Raw genomic sequence first — 22,478 nt, 5'->3', positions numbered from 1 at the left:
AACCAGGGATAGGTCCTAGATGTTTAAGCATCTCCTCAACAGGGAGGGCAGGAGTGGAGACAGAGATGTGGGGGTAACTCAAGCTCCATTTTGGACTTTTAAGGAGAAATGCCTATTGGACATCCAAGTGGTGATGTAGAGAAAGCAGCTGGACATTTCTCTGAGTCTGGAGAGATGGATTTGGGAATCACTGGTGGTGTTGAAGTCCACAGGACTGGATAGAGTCCCGAGAGAAGAAGGGGGCCAATGGCACACCAGCTTTAGAGCCCTAGAGGAGAATCTTAAAGTGGAGATTGGGGAAGAGCAGCTAGCGAAGAGGATGCAAAGAAGAAAGCATGGAGTTGAGGACCCAAGAGGAGAGGTGTTTTGAGAAGAAGGAAATGGTTGGCAAAATCTTGTTGGAAAACACATCCGTGTTACTGAGTTCTAACAGAGGCAGTTGCTTGCTGATGGCTCTGAGTCTGAGCCTGATCTCTCTTTGGTAAAAGGTGTGAAAGACAAACCACTACCAAACTGAAATGTCCTCCTTGGCATTGAAAGAGAACTGGAAAGTTCCCAAAGACCACAGATCATGTACCACCCAAGACCCCCACATCCCTGGGTTCTCCTAGTGCACATGGAGAGCCATTTCTGCAGGCAAAAGGGAGTCATTGAAGGCTGTGGACAAGGGCGTGTCATGGTCAAATTGGCGGGCTGGGGAATGGGCTAGAGAAGGAGAAACTGGGCAGGAAGAGCAGAGAGGTAGGGAGCCCTGAAAAGAGATGTGAGGTCTAGACTAAAGCAGAGGAACCTAGAGATTGTCAGGAGGTCCCCTGAAGCCGCTGCTTAACCCCTCAAGTCTCAGAGCCAGCACCTATATTCCCACCTTACTTTCTGTTCTTCCCAAGTCCTACCTCCTCCCCAGCTCTCTCTGACCCCCGCAAGCCCCCATCCATTCCCATTCTGCCCCACACCTAACACACAATGTTAGAATTTACTGAGTGCTTACTATGTGCCATTCAATCCTCAAACCCCTCCACTTCACAGATGAAAAAACTGCAGCACAGAGAGGGCTAACAAGTGGCCCAAGATCACACAGTAAATATTCAAACCAAGGGGCTCTGAATAAAGTTCGTGTTACAGTGATGGAGAAAATGGAACCCAACCCCCTGTCTCTGAAGGAAGCCCTTTGTTAGTGACCCACTCCTTGCATACCTCCAGTGATGGGCATTTCACCACCTCTCAGGGCAGTCTGCTTTGCTGGTCAGGTTGATTTGTAAATCTTTCTTTTTCTGTCCCTACAGTCTGTCTCCCTAGAACTTCTCCCCACTGGAGAGGCAGCAGAGGGCTGGGGGCTGGCATGGATGGTGCATAAAGGTAGAAGGAGGGCTCTGAGGTCAAGCCAACCTGGATGAGCATCCCTTGCCCACTCTGAGCGTCTGTTTCCTCATTTAGGAGGTTGGCTGATGATAAAACCTGCCTCCGGGTTGTACGGATTGAGTGGCAGATGCTCAGTCCATCACCAGGCCCACCGAGAGCTCTGGGTAGGTGGGAGCTGCTAGGGTCATGGTCATATCTGCTCTGTATAGTCTGCCCCCACCATCCCCGGGGACCCTGGCTGTCAGTCCAGGTCCTCAGCCTAGGCCCTGCTGTGGTTCGTCCCTGGCCCATCCCTGGGCTCCCCTCTCTGCCCCAGGCTGCCTGCCCTCCTGCGGCTCAGGTGAACCCAGCTGCACCTGCTCCCTAATCAGGATGCCAGGGGCCCCCCAACCCCCACCCCCCTGCAGGGCCCCAGGAGGCTCCTCACTAATTCCTCTTCCTCAATCAGCCAGTGCTCTCAGAGCCTCTCAACTGATTGTCCCTTTGTTCCCTGCCAGGCCAGTGCCGCCTCCAGGGCCCAGCTCTCCCCAGACGGCTCTTTGGGTGCCCTGCCCACCCCCTACCCCCTGCTCTGTCATTTAGGTTGTGTCTGGGTCTGCAGGCTTCTGAGGAGGCTGGGGTGCAGTATGACTGGGGCATGTACAAACAAAACCACCGGGAGTGTGTGGTTGTGCACACATACACACACACACACACACACACACACAAAAGAAGTATCAACACAGGAGCAGGAAGCAGAGCACATCTTTTTAAAGGACGTCCACATTAACCAGGAAAACACACATACACACTTTGGGAGACAAGAAGGCACAAATATAAACCACCCAGGGACATCCACACACAGTCCAGCAGGTGCTCCATCCGCTCCAGCCTGTATTTCAGCTCCCACCACCCCTCTGCTGCCAGGCCCCTCCCCACTTCTTAACTCCATGGATGGGTTAGTTAATGCCCAAGGCCCTCAGCCCTAGTGAGCACAGATAACAACGCAAATCTCATTTCCAGAGCGTCTGTGTCTGGCTCCCACCCCCACCCCGCTGCCTCGGGGCTGCGCTCACACACCAGGCCCCCCACCTGGCCCAAAACATCAATAGGTGCTGATGGCCTGGCTTCTGGCCTTTATCATCCCCCAAAGTCGCTGTGCCCCTTCCTGGCAGATGGGAGGCCCAGGGCGGGGGAGGGAGGAGGGCCCATCCTGCCTTGTGACACCCCCCCACCCCAGAGCCTTAACACACACCGTTTCCAACAGGAAAAGCTGGCCTTGCTCAGGAGACCAGATGATCACATCCTAGTCGGCTGGCTGCGTCCTCTTCTGCCTCAGTGCATGGAGGGGTCCCCTGAGAGCTGGAGGGTGGGAGGGGAGGCAAGAGGGCTCTGGCACTCTGGGCTGGATGAGTCCCTGTGTGCCCTGCAGCCCTCGGCTCACCCCCTGACTCAATGGCCCAAATACCAGCGGTCACACAGGTCTTTGGGGAGAGGACCCAGGCGCTGCTGGCCAGAGAGGAGACAGAGGGAGCACAGGGCTTTGGAGACCTGCTGCCTCAAACCCTTGCCCTTTTCAACTGAAACACACCATCCTGTTATAGGGGATGTGAAAATACTGAACTAGACTTGACCCTTGAACAACACGGGTTTGAACTGCACAGGTCCACTTATATGCAGATTTTTTTCAATAAATGCATACTACGGTACCATACAATCCAGGATCGGTTTAATCTTTGGATTAGGAGCTGTGCGTATGGAAGGCCAACTGTAGTTGTATGTGGATTTTCCACTGCACTTCTAACCCTCCATGTTATCCGACGGTCAACTGTACTTCCAAACATGTTGCTAACTTGATGCTGCCCCAAGCTCTTCAAGTAGCCCCAACCCACTTGTCCCCTCCCTGACTCTCTCCTCATTCCAAGAAACTGAAGAGTTAACACCTGGCACAGCAGGGGGCCTCCAAGGACCCTGTCCCTCTGAGGTCCCTTCTCATTGGTCCTTGCCCGTGATTACAGGTCAGCAACTAAAGATGTGGCGCATCCTCCAGGACCACAGTCCTGACCCTGATTCTGTTGCCCCTACTTCTCACCCTGGACCCAACCCCTCCCCCGATGCAGCTGCCTGCCCAGTTCGCCCTGCCTCTCTCTCTCTGACTGGGGGAGTCTGAAGCACAGGTGACTCAGGGCCTCCTCACAGCCGAAGGGTCCTGCATCCAGCCCTGTGGGTAAGAGTCTTATTGGGCAAGGGCTTCAAAGGAGAGTTGGAGGAATGGAATAGATGGAATAGAGCCGCCCCACAAAGACCTCAAAGGGAAGGAAGGTCAGCAGTCCCCTCTCTGGGTCTGGCCAAGGGAGAGTGGCAGTGGCCCTCCCACCTGAGCCCCAGTTTCCTCTGCCGCTGGCACCCTTGCTGCCCCATCCTGCTAGTCCCTCCATCATCTGTAGATTTATTTCACAATAATTTCATTTCATCCCTCACTATGAGGGATGAGCCAGCAAGGTGATTGGGGACTCTGTGTTGGGCTCATAAATTTGCTGCCCTGCTATGAAGCCCCCATGAAGTCCCCTGGGGGGGGGGTAGATAGAGGGTAGATGGAGGCAGGTGAGTGTGATGGGCTCTCACCCACCTTTTCCTGTCACCCTTGCTGGGGACAGGAGAGGGGGCCGCACTTGCAGGGGAAACGGGGAATTTCCCTGCCCTAGAACTGCCAAGGGTTCTCTCTACATTCATTACAAGCAAGGCTGATTATCACTTGTTATGCAGGTAGACCCACCGTCCCCTGCCCCTCACCAGCTCCCAGCCAGGAGGGGAGGCCATCTCCTGGGTGGGCACTGGAGCTGGCTGAGGGGAAAGGGGACGAGGAGCCGGGTCTAATGCCCCCTCCTTCCTCTCACTTGTCAGCGGGAGGCTTTGCGCTGGGTGGGGAGTGGGAAGCTTGTGAACAGCTAGCGCCTTTCAGGAGGGAAAAGCATGCATGCACACACACACACACACACACACACACACACAAACACACGCAGAATAGTAGCACGCCCACACTAACACCTGCTGGAGAAGAGATCACAAACACGATAGCAGAATCAAAGCCACATAGGAGAAAGAAGCACGGGATTTGGAATCCAGAGGAGCCAGGAATTGGATACTGGCTGTGCTGTGTTTCCTAGGGCCACTTACTCAACCTTTCTGAGCCTCACCGGGTTCAGCTGCAAGGATAACCATACCCCCTCCAAGGGTTGTTGTCAGGATCAAATGAGATAGTGTGTGAGAAGTGCCTGCACATAAATGGCAGAATCACTGCTTGCTACACACACACACACACCCCTGCCCTCACCTTTCTGTATCTCCCCATAGCTTCACCTCTGCCCTCCAGGAGCTGCCCAGAATAGACCCCCACCTGGGGCCATATTCAGGTCTTCTTCCTTCACCTCCCCCAGCCCACCACCAGAGCAGAGACTCAGGGAACTAAGGTTTAAACCAGTGGTTTTTCAGTCCTGGTTGAATGTTAGAATCACCAGGAATCTCTAAAAATATACCGAAGCCTGAACTGCTACCATCACACCCCCTACCCCACGAACATTTTAATTTGTCGGGAATGAGATTCGGGTCATTCTCAGTATTAGGAGCTCAAGCTTGGTAGCCAGACAGGACGGAGCCCTGGCTCTGCCCCACGCTGCTGGCTCTCTGATGGGGAGGAATCCCTTCCCCTCTCTGGGCCTCAGTGTTCCCCTCTTGGAGAACACGCACCCCTCACCCCAGGAGGGCTGCGGGCATCGGTCTTCAGCGTGGGGTCTGGCCCTGGTCGTGCGCTCAGGGAGCCGGCTGGGTCCCCTCAGCTCCAGGTGGGACTGGGGTTTCTCGCCGTCCACCCCCACCCCAGCACGTCCCCTCCAGGCACTGCTGTGCCCTCCTGCCGCTCTCCATATGAATCCTTAGCCCCCTGCCTTCCTCAGGCTGAAGGCTCAGCATTTCATCTCCCCGGGGGGCCCCACCCCCCCATTAACCCTTCCCAGGGTCCAGGGTGGGATCAGGCCTGCAATTAGATTCACACAAGAACTGGTTTCTCCTCGGGACCCTGGCTTCCCAGATGGGAGTGGGGACCCAGGAGAGGCAGCTCTGATCCTGATCCCCCCCCCACTCCTGCCTAATTAGTATTCCAAGGAGAGCTGGCTCCACAGGCCCCAGGATTTGTTTGCCAGCCGGCCAGTTCCCTGTCTCCCCAGTTCAGAGTGAGTAATTCTGTCCCTCCCAGGCCCATTTAAGGGAGTGAATAATTAGTTACATTCAATTAGGCCTCTTGCTGCCACTGTGGCTCCTGCCTGCCTCACTTGGGGGGACACGCGCACTAATGAGATGGCACATGTCTGACACCTGGGAGCAACTGTTAAACACTGGTGACCCCCTACCCCCGCCGCAGGGGGCCGAAGGCTTTGACGGGGTGGAGAGGGCTGGATGCTGGGGAGGAGCGGAGAGGAGGAAGGCAGGAGGGTGGGGTGTAGGCACCTTGGATGCAGGAAGGGACTCAAGAGGAAAAGGGGAGAGAAGCCACCTAAATGTCCATCAATATGGAGCCCTTATGTGAATCAGGCTCCAGGCAGACAATGGAATCCTATGCAACAATTAAAAAGCGTGTTGTTAATCTATATTTATTGGCAGATGTCTGCGTATACAGCCAAGCAAAGAGGGCTGCTTACAAAACAGTGTATGTAATAATAGCTCAAGTTTAGAAAATATTTTGGGCACAGAAAACAAGTCTGGAAAGACCTGTAGCTTGTGGGTGGCAGGGGCAGTGGGGAGGCTAAAGGTGGGCTTATTTTCCTGTGTGCTGCTTGGTTGGGGGGCAAGGTGTGATGGCTAGGTGTGACTTTCGTGATCAGCCAGAACAATAGTACGCGTTCAAGAGAACAAGGGTGAGGTGGAAGGGCTGGGAGAAGGGAAAGGAGGTGGTTGGTTAGGGAGCTAAGCAGAATGCAGGGATGGGAGGGGATGGGCAGAGACTGCAGAGGGTGGGAGGGAGTCCTGGAGAGAAGAGGAGGCAGGGAACTAGTTCGGTGCCAAGGCCCAGCGGGATGTGCCAGGGATGTGCCAGTTGACAGGGAGAGAGGCAGAGTCTCAGGGACTGGGAGAGGGGACTGGAATAGAGGAGAGGGGCCCTCCACCCCCAGTCCCCCATTCACTGCCCCCGTCTGTTTGGGCAAAACCTGCTCACTGACTTTACTGAGCCCGCCCCCACAGCAGTGCCACCTGTCCCAGAGGAGCCCCCCTCCTGAGCTTCCCCCATCCCCCAGACTCCAAAACCACAGCATGGGTTTTTTTCTTTTTCTTTTTCTTTCTTTCATTTTTAAATTTTTTTTACAAATTAAAACTGTATCTCCCCACCCCTGCAGGTGGGTTTGTAATTTTCTGTGCCAGGATCACTCTTGGGGAGAGAAATCCTTCGGGGCAGAGTCTTTAATAACTTCTGCTGCCCAAGGAATCGACTGCAGGGCCCTGAAGGCTCAGGGGGAGGGTACATGAGTCCATGCCTGGGAGACTGGGATGGGGGAGTGTCCTAGAATTAAGAGGACATCTTCACCCAGCTCAGCCCGAGCCCCTCAGTCCTCGGGCGGGCGTCAATGCTTTAGGTCCTGTTAACCAGGGTTGCAGGGTGGAGCCTAACCCCCAGGAGCTCTCTCCAGCCTCCCAGCTGGGGTGCAGAAAAAAGAGACTACCTGCTTAGGACATGTTGCCTAACTTGGTTCTGGACACTTCCAAGGCCTCAGTTTCCCCATATAGAAAACAAAATTGTCAGACACAATGAAATTCCCAGTCTCTTTTAATTCCAGTCGTCTGTGACATGCTTTCTTGGGCTCTCACGGAGTTTTAATTGGGGGATTGGTAGCATTTAAACATTGGGAGATTTCACATTGAAATCTGGATTCCCAGCAATACACAAATCTCATTCCTTCATGGCAGCCATTGGAAGGAATCCATAGACGCTGCCCCCACCCCAAGATGGGCAGAGCCTCACCACTTTGCCAGTCTGTGCCGTCCTGACTCCTCCTGAACTGGGCTGCCTCACTTTTTAGCTCCTGTGCGCTGGTGTGTTTGCCACCCCTGCCCTAGAGATGGGCTGTTCCTGCCTTGGGCCTTCCCTCTGCCCTGGGCACACTGTCTTTTAATGGCCTGATAACATGTCTGGTTTTTTTTACTTGATGAGTGGGTAGGAACCACAGGCTTTCGGATCAACCTAGTTAGGTGCAAATTCCAGCTCTAATTCTTCGGACCTTAGTAAGTCATTTAGCCTCTGAGCCCCGTCTGTAAAATAGGCATTAGAAGAGACTGTACTGCCTTATGCAGAGTTGTCATATGGACTCAGAAATGCATGTGAAATTCTTAGCACCGTGCCCAGCACACAGTGAGTACTCAGTTCATCCGTGTTCATAGTGGTGTCACTGCACAACCTTAGCTCGAGGGGAGGCCACAGTAGGAATGCAGTTGATGCTTGTTAAATGAAGGAAGCAGTGGAGAGGGAGATCTGGGGAACGGATGAAATTGTAGAGTAGAGGTTACAGGAGGCTCAGGCTGATGGCCAAGGGAAGAAATGAGAATCTGCAAAAATCAGCTGCCAGGGTCTTCGGACATTAATTTGGCGCCACCTTCTGGCTTACGTGAACCTCACACCCACCCATTCATCCACCAGCCAGAGCAGACCCTACAACACTGGGCTCATCCTCTTCTTTTTAGAATTGACAAGACCCTTAGAACTTATAGGACCAAACTTTCATCACATCTAGAGGGGAAAAAAGTCCAGAACCAGAGAGCAACTTTCCCAAGGTCACACAGAAAGTTCCAGGTTGAGCTCCGCTGAGAACCCAGAACTTGCTACAACTGCCAAGAATAACCCTTTTCCTTTGTCGGTGATGCCAAGACACACAAAATTGTACCTTTTCATGCCTGACTTCTGCTGACTCTTAGGGGGAACTTCTCCAAAAGCAGACTCTGTAACAAAGAAGGAATGCAGGTAGTTTATTCAGGAGTTAAACCCAAGAAGCATCAGTGGAGCGGTGAGGAATGAGACAGGGAAGGGAAGGAAGCCCATGCAGAGGGGTGCCTGTGGCTCCGTCCCTCTAAGGAACCTGGGAGACAGTGTAGAGCACACCTCAGATTTGTCCCTCCTAAGGGCAAGGAAGCTGGGGCATTTACCCTTCAATTTTCACTCCTATTTGGTTGAGAGTATTCAGGGCACCAGCTGCCCCCAGGTACATCTTATCTGGCCCACGCCTGCACCAAACATGTTTTTAAACCAAGGAAAGCCCCGAGGCAAGCAATGCCAAGTGCTTGCGATAGGAAACGGGCTGCTTATCTAGAAATGTGAATGCCAAGGGTGGTCCCTGGACCGGCAGCATCAGCATCACCTGGGAAAGTTCTTAGAAAGTCTTGGGCTCCATCCCAGACCTACTGAATCAGAAACACTGGAGGTGGGGCCCAGCAATCTCTTTTAACAAATCTTATAGGTGGTTCTGATACATGCTTCAGGTTGAGAACCAATGACCTAGGAGAAAACAAAGGAGCATCTGCTACAGCCATTGTCTCCATTTGCCAGATGAGCAAATTGTGACGCTGAAAGGTGAAAGTGACCTGCCCAAGGTCACACAGGTAATAGGTGGCAGAGATGGGTCTTTTGTCTCTTTCCACAATACTGTAACATACAGAAGAAAAACCAGCATTTAGACTCTAGGTAGGAGATAAATGTGAGGTCCCCGAGCTCCCCTCCCCCAACCGCACAATGCCACCGCTTTGTCCTGCTTTCCAAACCAGTCATCTCCCCCTGGTGCATCCAAATGGTCCTTGAAGCTCTTCCAGGCAGCCTGCCAAGCCAGGTGCCCCTCTCCTGGCTCCTAGCTGCCCTCACAGCCTCCACTGGGGACAAGCCCTCTCCACCCCCACCCTCCAGACAGCAGGACACGTTGAGAAAATCCGGAGCAGCTTCTCACAGGGGCAAGGGTGAGATCCCAGGGTTAAAGCAGCCCGGCCTCATCTTCACCATGAATCTTTGTGCTGGAGCTTCGCCTCGCTCTTCCTTCTCCTTCTCGTCCTACAACCTTCCTCCCCTCCCCTCTGCTCCCACTCCATCTGCTGCTCCTCCTGGCTAGGCTCCCCCTCAGTTGGCACAGCAGGAAAAGAGAACAGGACAGTTTATTTTTATCCTAAGATACTGCTTGGGGGGAAGGGGGCACCATCTGACCAAGAAGCAGCAGCTCCTGCAGCAGTTGGGAGGTCAAAGGAGGTGGGAGGCCCAGGAGCTCCCGGGGAAGAGGCTACAGATGTAGGCTCCAGAGAGCAGGTGGGTCTGGGAGAAGCAGCACAGGACCAGGAGTGGGGAGCTCTGAGTTGCAACATCCTGAACTGCTGTGTGACCATAGGTAAGTCACTTCACCTCTCTGGGCCTCCATTCCCACCTCTGTTAAAGAGGGAGGGAGGGAGGAAGAGAGGGAAGGAGGGAGGGATGCTGGCCCTGCCTGCCCTGAAGGCTGTTGCTGTGAACATGAATCAGATGGGAAGAATTCTTTGCAAACCTGATGCCAAGTGCTAGTGCACATGGAAACCGCCCTGGAGGGGCAGCAGCCTGGGGACCTTCTTATTTATTCTCAGAAAGTGATCTAATTCTGTGAGCTTACCAGCATGTTAAGCAGCTCATGTCACCCAGCATGTCCACCCCCATTTTTCTTTTTACATGTTTGATGACTTTTTAATTACATAAGCTGTGTGTGAATTCACTCTCCTTTTGGGGGGAAAAATGAAGCATTATGGGAAAGTCAAATCTTTCTTTAACCAACCCTCCCCCAGACACTTCTTCCCCAACCAAGGCATGACAATTCTTTGAGCTGAGCATATTCTGTGTATTTTTCCAGAACCCCTTTGTTACCCTTACATATATAACATATACTATGTTTATACACATTTATCCATAGACAATATATCATACCGTTTTGGGTTAAGTGCTTTAAAAAAATAAACCATTCCTCAACCTGCTTCCCCCCTACCCCACGACAGTGTTTTCAAGATCCTGTTGCATAAATATATTACAATTTTATTTAGCCAGTCCCCTGTTGATAGACAGTTAAGCGGTTTCCAGTTGCTCACTGTCATGAACAATGCTGGGATGGATGGATATTCACGTATATGCCTCCTGGGCTCATAGAAGCCACCCATTAGATCTGTAGGCACTGCATCTCTGGGTTGGAAGGTTTAGTGGATATTACTATATGGTCTCCCCCAAAGTTTTGTCTCCACCTTTAAAAGCAAACTGGGAGACTGAATGGGCTCCAGGGCTGGGGTAAGAGTCTCCCCGAGGTGAACTGTTTCTGGACTGCAGGGGTGTAGGCAGAGGGGGGCTTGCCAACCCCTTGCCCTCACGCCGCTGCAGCAGCCCCAGGCTCTCCGGCCACGTGCCCATGTTGCACGCTCCTGGGCACGCACAGCCTCACTCTCGCTCCTGCACAGAGATGCGGCTTTCCTTGCCATCCTCCTGGGTGACCGGCTGGCACCAGTGTAAGGTCTCTTGCACTGGAGTGGGGTCAGGATCAATCGTCTCCACAGGATCCTGCCTTTCAGCCTTAGGGTGGAGGATCTGGGGAGACAAGGCTTGGGGTTACCCCTCGCAAAACCTCTGAGCCTTTCCCTGGAAGCAATCCCACCCCTCACCCCAAGCCCCTTCCCCCTTTCCCAAAAGGCAGGTCAGTGCTGATTTCATGGGTGTCTCCTGCCCCCTGCTGGCCATATCAAAGCTGTCAAGAAGCTTCCATAGTGGGAGCCAGTGGGTTCAAGGAGCTGTCCCTCTAGTACCCATTCGTAGGCCCCCCCCAACACCAAGTCCCCCAAAACGGGGTTCCCCCACGTATTGAATGCCATGAAAGAACAGCAAATGTCAGATTTTGCCAGTGGTGCCTGGGCGGCTCTGTGGGAAGGTGAGCTCTGGAGATGACAAAGGCTGGTGCCGAGGGAGTGGTTAGGAGGAACCCTGGAGCACAGGGGCCGAGGGAGAGTAGCCAGTTCTGCTGCCACCCCACTGGCCACAGATGCAGACCCTGAATCAATTTTGCTGCCCCAGAGACAACAATGAATCAGCCTTTCTCTCCAGTTAACCAAAACTCTGAGCCGGTTCCCTGGGGTGACCTACCTTAGTCTCTTGCTCCTTGGCCACCTTTCCTAGAGAGAAAACAAAAATGGGATGGGGAGTTAGTGAGGCCAGATCAGGAAACGGGTGGCCGGTTCTACTGTACCTTCTGCTCCCCCCTCCCCATCACCTCCCCACCTGGGGACTCACTGATACAGGCAGATACCAACAGGACAGCAAACAGGATCCCCATCGTGATGGGGATCACCACCAGGGCTCTCATCCGATGCTGGAAACCTGGAGAAATTGAGACTTCAGCAATGGTTTCCCCACCCCGACCCTTCCCAGAGTTACTGTGCCTTGCTGAACTCCCAAATCCTTCCGTGTCTAAGCTCGTCTACATCAGAGGTTTACAACAGGTGGCCCCAGGGAAAATGCGGCCAGCAGATGTCTTTAGTGTGACCAACACTATTTTTTTAATTTTAAAAAATATCTGCCAAAATTTTAAAATCAGGGGATTGCATATTTAAAAATCTGGATATCTGGTTTCTTTTAGAAATTTGGAAGATCCAGCCTCATCTGGCCCTCGTTGGCCAGAACTAGGGGGTGACAGGTACCTCCATTCCTCCCTACTCTTTGCCCAATACCAACGCTCAGCACCATTTATGTCTACATTGTTGCTTTTGTTACTGTTGCCTTTGGAGGGGAAAGGAAAGTATTTCTTGTACCTAAATATCTATTCTAAACAGGAAGATGAAAGAAAGACCAAAAGACAGGGTAGAGTTTAGGGTAAGGCAAGTGAGGCTCTCTCATTGGGACAAAATTTAAGAGGGTACCAAAAAACTCAGTAATCAAGATTAAGTCACGTTTTAATGTCATGTTTTGAAAAATCACATCAGCGAACTCTGGCCCACAGGCCAGCTGCCTGTTTTGTTGTTGTTGGGGGAAGGTAATTAGGTTTGTTTCTTTATTTATTTTTTGTTTATTTAATGGAGGTACTGGGGATTGAACCCAGGACCTTGTGCATGTTAAGCACATGCTCTACCACTGAGCTATACCCTCCACCCTCCAGCTGCCTATTTTTTAAATAAAGTTTTATTGGAACCAGGGCCAGAATTAGGGTGAGGCAAGTAAGGCAAGGTTGTACAAGAGCAGGGTTGGAGATCCTGTTTTTATTTAAAATTTTGCTCTTTTGCTCATTATGGATTTCTTGCATTAATTTTGATTTTTTAAAAAAATACTTCCTCAACTGTTATTTATCTTGATGATGCATTTTTTATTTATCTTGATGACTGCATTTTTCTGGCACCCCCTTAAATACTGTGCCCAAGGTAAGTGCCTCCCTCACCTCACTAGTCCCAGCCCTGCCAAGAGGAAAAGTGATGTTTAAGGAAAAGCAAAGAGAGTGTATTTTCCTGACCTTTTTCATTCATTAACATGACCCTGCCTAACCCTTGGAGTTATCTGAGTCTGTGATCTATGCTGTAGGCCAGCCTCCTGGTTCTAAAGTCAAAACTGAGGCCCTGAGAGTACCCACGATGTGCAGGATGGCAGAAGAGCACTGATGGACCACCCAAGGTGCCAGAACCCATGCCAGGCATTTACACCAAATTATGAATGGAGGTGGTGGTATCCCATTTTACAGATGAGGAAACTGAGGCTTAGATGAGGGAGGTGACTTGCTCAGGCTCCACAGATAATTGACAGAGCTGGTTGCCACAACCCCAAACTCTTCCTCCTCTTGCCTCCCCTTCCCTCCCTCTTTCCCCATCAGTGCTTCTGGGGGCCCCAGTCACCCCCTCAGCTCCCCACCTTCCTCGCCTGCTGTGAGGGCCCATTCTCCAGGACTTACCACAGATGACATCAGTCTTGTTAGTCCCTGCACGTTGCTCCACGAGGCCTTTGCTCTCACAGCTGTGTACAGACATGTGCGCATGCGCGCGCGCACACACACACACACACACACACACACACACACACACACACACACACACACACAGAGAGAGAGAGAAAGAGACATTAAGTTTCCCCAAACATAAGCTTTCCAACCCCAGAGGGAGACAGCCAACATCCAGCAAGTCCAGGATCACTAAGCACATATTCTGTGCACCCTCCTGTGCTGGTTATTACAGGAATGACACAGACTCTGTTCTTATGGAACCTGTGAGTGCAGAGAAAAGAGTATTGTGCATCTTGAAGGAGTGATAATCGGAGAGTCTCTGATGAGTGCCCAGCTTTGTGATATGGGCTAAAGTGAACTGGGGGTTGTTGTTCAGAGAAGAAGAGACAGAATCCCTGATAGCTGGATTGGAGAGATGGTAAGGGCTTCTCCACCTCAGCATGACTGACATTTGGGGGACACATAATTCTTCTTCTGTAGTGGAAACAATCCTCTATGTGGTGGGGATATTTAACAGCATCCCTGGCCTCTACCCAAAAGACGCCAATAGCATCCCTCTCCCTGGCTGTGACAACCAGAATATCTCCAGATATTGTCAAATGTCCCCTGCAGGACAAAACTGCTCAGTTGAGAATCTCTGGTTTAAAGGTTGTCCAGAAAGACTTCCCTGGGGAAGTTAGATCTGAGTGGGCCCTGAGGGATGTAAAATTTAGGGCAGCAGTATATTCTAGCTAAGTAGGAGAGCAGGGTTTAGGAGGATGGCGTGCTAGATAGTGTTAAGGAGTTATGGAAAATTGGGTCTTTAGGACCTGATCACTGATAATCAGCCATGGAGGTTTCAAATGGATTCAGCCAGTGGGTTATGTCAGCATCCAAGCAGATGACAAGTTGTGAGAGGATTCAGGTGGCCAGAGAACTCCCAGGAGGAGAAATTACAGAAAAATGGCCAGTCAGAAGGCCACTGCTGGAACCAAAACATGAGATGACCAAGACTTGGGCCAAGGCGGTGCCAGGAGGAATGGGAAGAAATGGACCGAGAAGGACATAACAAAGGAAAAAAAGATCTAAAGTGGGGGAAAGAGAAGCTTCAAAGAAAGCACACACACGAAAAGGGTGCTTAAGCATTTACCAAACATGTTTACGTGGCTTTTCCTCGAGCCTTGTGAGATGAAAGTCATTCCCATTTTCCAAATGAGGACACTGAGGCTCAGATGAGGGTCACACTTCCACGGGGTCACACCCTTTCTAAGCTGAGTGAGGCCAGAACCCAGTGTTCTGGTTCTATTACACCAAGGTGCTGCCACTTTTCAGTCGATATTTGTCAGTAAAGATTTATTGAGCACCTACTATGCACCTGGCACTGTTCCAGGCATAAGGGATGCATGCGTGGAAGAAAAAAAGGTCAAGTCTCATTTAAGAAGTTTGCAGTCTACTGAAGAAAGGCAGACAGTAAACAAATAACAAAGTATATATGGGATGCTACTCTGTGTGAAAAATATGTTTGCATGTGCACACATTTATTTGTTTGTGCATAGAATTTCTGGAAGGACACACAAGATCAGTGGCTGTTGGATGGCTGAGGGCCAAGGTGGATCGGAGACATACCACTATAGGCCCCCTTGTGCCTTCTGCCCTCACACCTGTCTTATTCATTTTTTCAAATTAAATGTGAAAAGTACATCAGGCATGTGTTTAAGGCACTCCAGGCAGAAGAGTTCGGTGCAAGAGAATGAACAGTGTGTTGAGGGGACTGCAAGCAGCGGGATGTGGGAAGAGGTCAGGAAATGGAGCTAGAAGGTCAGAGGCACCACCCAGGAGTCTGGGGTTCACCCTAAAGGCACAGAGAGCCATGAAGCATTTTAAACAGGGAGTGCCGTGATCCAGACTGAATGGTGGAAAACTCACTTCGGCGAAGGGATGGAGAACCCTTTGGTGGCCTGAAGGGAAGAGAGCAGAGGCAGAGAGGCCAGTGAGGAGGCCAAGGCATCATCCAGGCCACAATGATGAGGCCTGAATGAAAGTGGTGACAGTGGAGCTAGAAGGTGGAGGAGTCCCCAAGCATTTGGAAGGCCGTATGGACAGGAACTGATGACTGATTCGGGGTTGGAAGTTGGAGTGGGAGGATCCTGGAACAGATGCCCAGAGGCATGCTCGTGCTTTTCACAGTGAGTGAGAGCAACAGGCAGGTGCCTATGGGTCACCGCGTGGAGGTGTACCCTAGGCAGTTAGATACAACAGTCTGGGACCCGGGAGACAAATCTAAAAGGGAAATGTTGATCCGGACCCATCTGAGGGAGATGGTAGCCAAAGCCATGGATGTGGGTGAGACCCCAGGGAAGGCGGGCAAAGTGATGCGGGAGTGGAGCCTAGAACAAAGTCCTAGAGAACCAGCAAAGGAGGAGGGAAGAGGAGCAGAGGAGGAGTTCAAGAAGAGGAAGAGAGGTCACAGTACCCCCAGAGAAGGGAGCGTTTCACCAAAGATCAGAGATCAACGGTGTCTGTCACCACCAAGAGAGAGCAGGCAAGAAAGTGCTGGGAAGTGTCCATGTGGTCGGCCACGAGGTCACTCTAGAAGTTCTGCAGGTGTACGAGTGTGCATAGACATAGGGAGCAGGGGCTGAAGGACAGGTGGCCAGACAGAAGGGAAGCAGGTCCCATGCTCCTCTTGGGGCAGGAAACACAGGGATGAGCCCTTATACCTTGTCCAAGGGTAACACTTTTCAAAAGCAGATGACACGTTGGAGAAGAAGCCAACCGGGCAGGGTTCACAGATGGTATCAGAGACCCCTGTAGCTGGGAAGGAGGAGGAGGAGGCATTCATCATCACGGTGGACCACCTGTCTGGCTCTCAAGGGAACTGGTGGCCAGGCAGGACAGGAAGAGCGTGCTGCTCTAAACACTCCTCCCACCACACATACCCTCCCCCAACTACTGCAGCCCCTGGGAAGGCTTCTCCCACTGCCTTCCCAAGGCAGATACCCTTGGCAGGAGGCAGAAGGAAAAGGTTCTACTTCCCACCCACTCAAGTGGAGATATCAACGTACGTTGGTCCCTCCATCTCCAGGGCCGAGTGCCCACTGCCCAGGCCCTCTCCTTTGGCCCTCGCCTTCTCTCTCCTGCCCCTAGAGCTGATTCCTGGACAGGCCACTTACCGATCTGCTTGACCCCGAGGCCAGGGAGGCACAAGCTGTTCAGGGTGCAACTTTCGCAGGTGTCACTGGTACAGTGTTGATCTTCTTCACATATGCAAATGGTGTCTGTTTTCGAAGTGCCCTCCCTCTGGACCAGGAGCCCTAGGTCTGCGCAGAGATGGGCGGGGAGGATGGGAACCCTTTGGTGGCCATGCTCGGGGGCCCACTCCTCACACTTCCTATTCTTTTTCTCTTAGACCCTCTTCCAAGTAGGGATGGTAATAAATTAGGTAACAACCAAGACAACCCAGACTCCAACCGATCAGAACAGACCCTGGCTATTTAAAAAAACAGAATGGCTACACTGTCAGGAATGAGCTGGAATATCAGCCCAGCTCACAAGTGCCCCTTCCCCGGCAGCCCACGCACTGGGGTCACAGTATTTGTGCTGGTGACAGTGTTTCTCTCTGTTCCAGGTGGCTATAAATTCGCCGTTACTGCAAGGAAGGCATTCTGTGGCGGTGACCTCTGTGCAGTCGTTCACCAGTTTCTCTCCTGGAAAACAGCAGGAAATGAAGGTAGCTCCAGCCAACACATGAGTCAGATACATCAAAAACTGATGAGGCTGGGGAGGCGGAGCCAAAGATGACAGTCTTGGACCCTTCCAGCCTACACAGTCTGGTGGGGGACATAGAAGAGATAGGAACCCTAGTTCTGGGTAGGCAGAGAGGGACCCCAGAACATCCCAGGGCAGGGATGGGACATCTCAGGGGTCATTTAACACATGAGTTTACAATTGACACATGGGGCTAGAGGGTTGGCATCTCACCTGGCGGGCACAGATTACAGCACTGACTGTTTATTAGATATTGGTCTTCTCTGCATGCAGTGAGTGGTTCTGGGTGGACCTAAAAACAAAATTGGGCAATTTGAAGGGATCTTGAAATCTCCACTGTAGCCGCCTTGGCAGGAAGGTGCAAATCAGCCAGGACAGAGGTTAGAACTTTTGTGTGAAAGTGAGAGTCCAAAGCAGAAAAATGGAGCCTACATATTACTTGGTGTGTTTGTTTTAAACTAAACTGCCAGCTGGTATGATTATAAAAGCACCCAGAGAGTCATTCTGGTATTTTACAAAGTAATTTCACTGGAACCTCACAATATAAACTGAAATATATGTTTACAGATCTCCCTTTTGGCTTGACTCCTGGGTCTTTCCTCTCCCCAAGACCCAAAGGACGTAAGGACTCCAGTACCTCCCCTGGAGTCCTGAGGCTGGCTGGCTTCAGCTGGTCTGCGTTCTGGTTGGGCTATATTTAGCACCTGGCCTCTTCCTTCTAGCCTTCTGCTCCTAGCCCCTTCCCCTCTCCAAGCCTCATCATGTTTTCTCCCTCCAACCCCTCATCATCTGATTATCTGACCCCTCCCTCATGAAATGTCAGGATTGTGAAGCCAGAAGGACAAAATCCAACTCTTCTGCTTTACATATGATGAGAATAAGGACCAAGGAGGCAGGGTCACTTGCTCAAGGTCACACAGTGATAGAATCTGGGTAAGAACTCAGGTCTCAATACTCTCTCTCACCATCAACTTGGGACTCACCTGCACTATTTTTACTACATCCAAGTACCACCCCTGCTGTTAATTACTTCTTCTTCATTTAAATACATTTATTTTCAATGTAAACCTCAAATCATTGTCCCAAGAGAAAAGCCAGTATCACTTCTCCTAAATAAAAGGCAACTCTAAAAATAAATTTAACAGAAACAAAACAATGTTATTAAACCCCAGGTGGTTGCTTTGCTTTCTGACAACCCTCCACCCTAGGCCTGCTCCTGATTTTTGTTTAAAAAGGATTAGCAGGCGTATGAGAGGTATTAACTATATTCTAGCTCCAGAGACTTCCTCCTTGAAAAAATAAAAAGGATTTTAAATGGAACTGGAAAGTGAACCTAGGTTGTTAATTCTACATCCACGTGCTCCCTAAAATCATCCCACAATTTGGGAACAGCCAGTGAAAAGAGCACAGGGTTAAGAGCCAAATAGCTTAAGGTGCCAGTCTTGACTTTGTAACACTTCCATGTTATTTTGCCTCTCTAGGCCTCAGCTTCTATATCTCTAAAATGGGAGTAATACCCCCATATATGTAATATGCCCCACATATTAGGTTGTGAAGGTGAGAAAGAATAGATGTACATGGCCTGGCATAGTGTCTAGAAGACAGTAAGGTGCTCAAAAAATGGCAGTTTTAATGATTATACATTTGTGTTTTTAAAAAATTTTTAAAGATTTGTTTATTCTTTTTTTAATCTCTTTTTTAGGGGGAGGTAATTAGGTTTATTTATTTATTTAGGAGGCACTGGGGATTAAACCTAGTATCTTGTGCATACTAGGCACACACTCTACCAGTGAGCTATACCCTTCCCCCCTTAATTATCACACATTGGTGAGTATCAGCTTGTATACCCAGCACCCTGGCTAACTGGCTGGCTCTCTAGGATCCTGCCTAATTGATGGCCCTCATTCAGCATGGGTGGGCAGATTACTTACAGAAATGCATATCACCCCAGGTAGGGAAGGAAATGGAAACGGCTGCTGCTCCTACCATCACATCACAACGCACCATCCCATGAATGTGCTCCCTGAAGCCCTCTGCAACCTCCCACCACACTCCTAGAACAATGAAAAGTCATGTATGCCATTTTCCAAACACTTGAGAAATACAGCTCCCCCTCTGAAAATTTGTCAACCGCCAGCTCCCACATCACAGCTTCAATCCTGCTGACACCAAGGAGCTCAGGGTCAAGGCTTGGAGACTCATCATCTGAGAGCGGGCTCAGGAATCAGGCAGATGTAGACTGACATGCAGATTCCACCTAGCTGTGAGAATTTGGGCAAGACATTTGCTCTGTTTGAACCTCAGTTTGCTCATCTTTATGAGGGAGTTGAAAGAAATCAGCCCCAGAGAGCATGTAAAGTATTTTGCTCAGAGACTGACATAGATGAAGCTTTTAGTCAATAGCCCCAGCTATTGTCCCCGCCTGGCCTCTACCTGGAGCTAAAATTGTAAGTTTTCTCTTGAGAAGCACAGACCACCCTTCACCCTACCTCCCCTGGCTTTTCCCCCAGTCCTCCTCCAAGAGCCCTCTTCCTCTTCTCTCCAGCTCTGCCCTCTTTCTGCGTCCTTTTTCCCTAAGAGCCATGGCTTAGAGTGAAAAAGCTCTGAGACCAAAGCAGACCCCACGGACTCTCTTCCCTTGCTGCCACCCCTCTCCCAAATTCATGTGTCATTCCTACCTTGCCTTTGTGCCAGAAACTACAGCCCTTGAAACTTAGGGGGAGACCAGAGGGGCTGGGATGAGAGTGTCAGGTACTCAGGGGGATTCCCAGCCTCCAGAATGAGGAACTACAAAAATACATTTTAACTAAAAGTGAGTCAAGTGCGGACCTCTGAAAATCCCGGAGATGCGCTTGGCTGGGCATATCTGAGCCCTTATGGTGCCAAGAGAAACCCCTGGTCCTAACCCTTTCATGGTCCCATGAACTGTTCATCTCGCCCGAGAGTCCCCTATGACATCTTAAATTCACAGAGGCATAGAAACAGCCTTGGGTATTCCTCCTAAATTGGATCACCCAGGATTTGGGGCTAGGGTGGGAATGTTAAAAGTTCCTTGCCTTCTCAAAGAAGCACCTGGGCCTCTGCACTCATGCCTTGTTCCCACAGGACGCCCTGGGAAAAGGCAGCCCCAGCTGAAAACGAGATGATAACCACTCACAGAGGCTGGCATCTGTCCACAATAAGAAAGAGAGAGGAATCTGGCCAGACCCGCCTCTTCCCTTATCTGGCCTCTCTTTCCGTTTCTGAAAGCCCTCATCCGTCTGTTTTTGGCCAGCCTCTGAGGCAGACCCAGACTCAAGCCTTTTGACCAGATAGAGGCTTGAGGCTTCTAAAACCCCAATCCCATCCCTGCAGGGACGTTTCCTGCAGTGACCCCACTACGTGACCTATGTGGGCTACCTGGGAACCAAATCTGGGAGAAGAGCGAGGCAGCCCACCTCATTCAGCCAGGACCCGTGGTACCTTACCCAGCTTCCACCCACCCTCGCATCCTACCAAAATCAGCTGGAAGGTCCCCTCCCGCGAAGAATTTCTTCTCTTCCCATTCCCTACTCTCAAATCTCAAACTCTCGCCTCTGGTGGGAACAGAAATTCTACTCACGGTGGTCAAAAAGCAACCCCAGAGGAGACACTGCAGAGGCAGGCGAACCATGGCGAGGTGAGCACCAGGCGGTGGGAGCAGAGGGCGCCGGGCCTGGGCCTCTACCAGTTCCCCTGCCCCAGCCCGTGGGCCCTCCCAGGAAGGGGGCGGGGTCTTCGGGGCCCAATCGCTGCCAAGCTCGCTGGAGGGGACGCGCTCCCGGCGGCTCTCCCGCCCGGGATTTCCCCCAGGACACTCCCAAGCAGTCTGATTCCCCCAGGAGTTTAGGGACGCGCTGTGGGGGGAACGGAGGCGGGGGCGTGGGGGCGGTGGGCTGGAGAACCGGGAGGCGTGACCCCAAGGAGAGCCCTTCTTGGAACTCCGCGTCCCCTGGGACTACAAAGGCCAAGCTTAAGTGGGCTAGGAGGCAGCCCGCTTCGGAGATGGGGCGGGGGGCGAAGGGGAGGGAGAGAGACACCCCCCCCGGGTGTCGGGAAGACCCCCGCATGGTTCTTCCCCGCCGCCTCGGGCAATTCCGACAGAACTGAAAGCGTTCCCACCGCGGATGGAGGGGCCTTAGGAAGTTCCCAGAAAACGGGAAGGCCGCAGCTGGGGTGTGGGAGGAGGACTGGGGAGGCATTTCCAGGAAAAATGTTTCCCAGCTTACAGTTTCGCTCTCTTTTCAAAGGAAATTCCCTAGCGTGGGTGCAGAGTCCCAGGCGCCCCATCCATCCATCCATCCATTCATCCCCATCAGATTCTATTCCATCCCAGTTCACATCCGTGCCCTGGAGACAGGCACTTAACGTAGACCAGCCTCTCGTGGGACGTAGGACCCCTTGAGAATCTTAGGAGACTGGGGACCCCCTCCTTCTGCAGAAACATGCACACCCTTGTACTTAGTATTTCCTCAGTTCGGGCCCTCCAAGCCATTCTGGAACCAATGTTAACACTCTCTGCTCTGCTGCAGGAAACACTTGGATTCTAGTGTAGGCTCTGCCTTTTATGGGCTGAGTTTCTTTCAGCCTCAGTTTTCTTCCATGAAACCTGAGGAACTTGAACTAGACAGCGATTGGAGTGATGACCCTCCAAACTCTTAATTTCTGGGCTGGGCCAAAAGGCCAAGCTGCACAGATCAGGGAGGAGGAAAGAAAAAGGGCTGCTAACCCCGTTCTCCTGGCTTCCAATCACAAAGGCACATTTGCAGACCTGTAGATTCTACCTCTGGAATCCTTCGCCTCTTTTCCATCTCCTCTGCCACTACCCTAATTCAGAGGCTCAGCGTCTTTCACTTGGACTGTCCCAATATCCTCACTCATTCAATAAGGGTTGAGCCAGTACCACGTGCCAGTGATCTCTCTCTCTCTTCTCCCCCACCCCACCCTCGTCTGGCTGTTCACACCACTGCAGCCTTTTGTAGGATCTGGTCTGATCAGAGCACTTCCCTGCTTAAAAACCTCTTTGGACCTTGTTGTTTATCTATTCTGTATATAGTAGTTTGTATCTGCTAATCCCAAACTCCCAATTTATCCCTACCCTCCCCTTTCCCCTATGGTAGACCGGAAACTAACACAACATTGTAAATCAACTATCCTTCAATTAAAAAAAAAAAAAAAAGGAAAAGTAATAAAGGCTTGTCCTATGAGATGTCCCCAAAACCCCACAGAAACCTCTTTGGGCTCCACTACACCCTCAGGATGGTGCAGCATGTAGTCTCCACTCAGGCTGCACCCTCCCCACACTCACACCCTACCACGTCCACCCACACATGCTGGCTTCACCATGCTCACCTTTTCCCCACTTTCCAAACACAC

The 22,478-nt window shown here is 51.4% G+C and overlaps 1 protein-coding gene and 1 non-coding gene across 3 annotated transcripts; both read right to left on the bottom strand.

Annotated features, from left to right (window-relative positions):
* Positions 1 to 10,660: 10,660 nt before the first annotated feature.
* CD40 (CD40 molecule) lies at positions 10,661 to 20,818 on the bottom strand. 2 transcript variants are annotated; one of them, XM_014561762.2, is made up of 9 exons: positions 20,686 to 20,818; positions 17,298 to 17,376; positions 16,898 to 17,023; positions 16,490 to 16,636; positions 16,037 to 16,130; positions 13,290 to 13,351; positions 11,636 to 11,734; positions 11,501 to 11,529; positions 10,661 to 10,951 (listed from the first exon to the last, which is right to left on the bottom strand). In XM_014561762.2, the coding sequence occupies exons 1-9, from the start codon at positions 20,734 to 20,736 to the stop codon at positions 10,805 to 10,807; spliced, it is 834 nt and encodes a 277-aa protein (XP_014417248.1). In that variant the 5' UTR covers positions 20,737 to 20,818; the 3' UTR covers positions 10,661 to 10,804. The 2 variants fall into 2 exon arrangements, with proteins under 2 accessions (XP_014417248.1, XP_014417250.1); XM_014561764.2 differs by having other exon boundaries at positions 10,805 to 10,951; positions 11,648 to 11,734.
* TRNAV-AAC lies at positions 12,428 to 12,499 on the bottom strand. The gene has a single exon. It is a non-coding gene; the product is annotated as a tRNA-Val (tRNA).
* Positions 20,819 to 22,478: the final 1,660 nt, after the last annotated feature.

Source organism: Camelus ferus, chromosome 19 (assembly GCF_009834535.1).
Source record: "Camelus ferus isolate YT-003-E chromosome 19, BCGSAC_Cfer_1.0, whole genome shotgun sequence".
NCBI lineage: Eukaryota > Metazoa > Chordata > Mammalia > Artiodactyla > Camelidae > Camelus > Camelus ferus.
The sequence above is the reverse complement of the archived record's forward strand: the minus strand, read 5'-3'. Positions and strand labels throughout refer to the sequence as shown.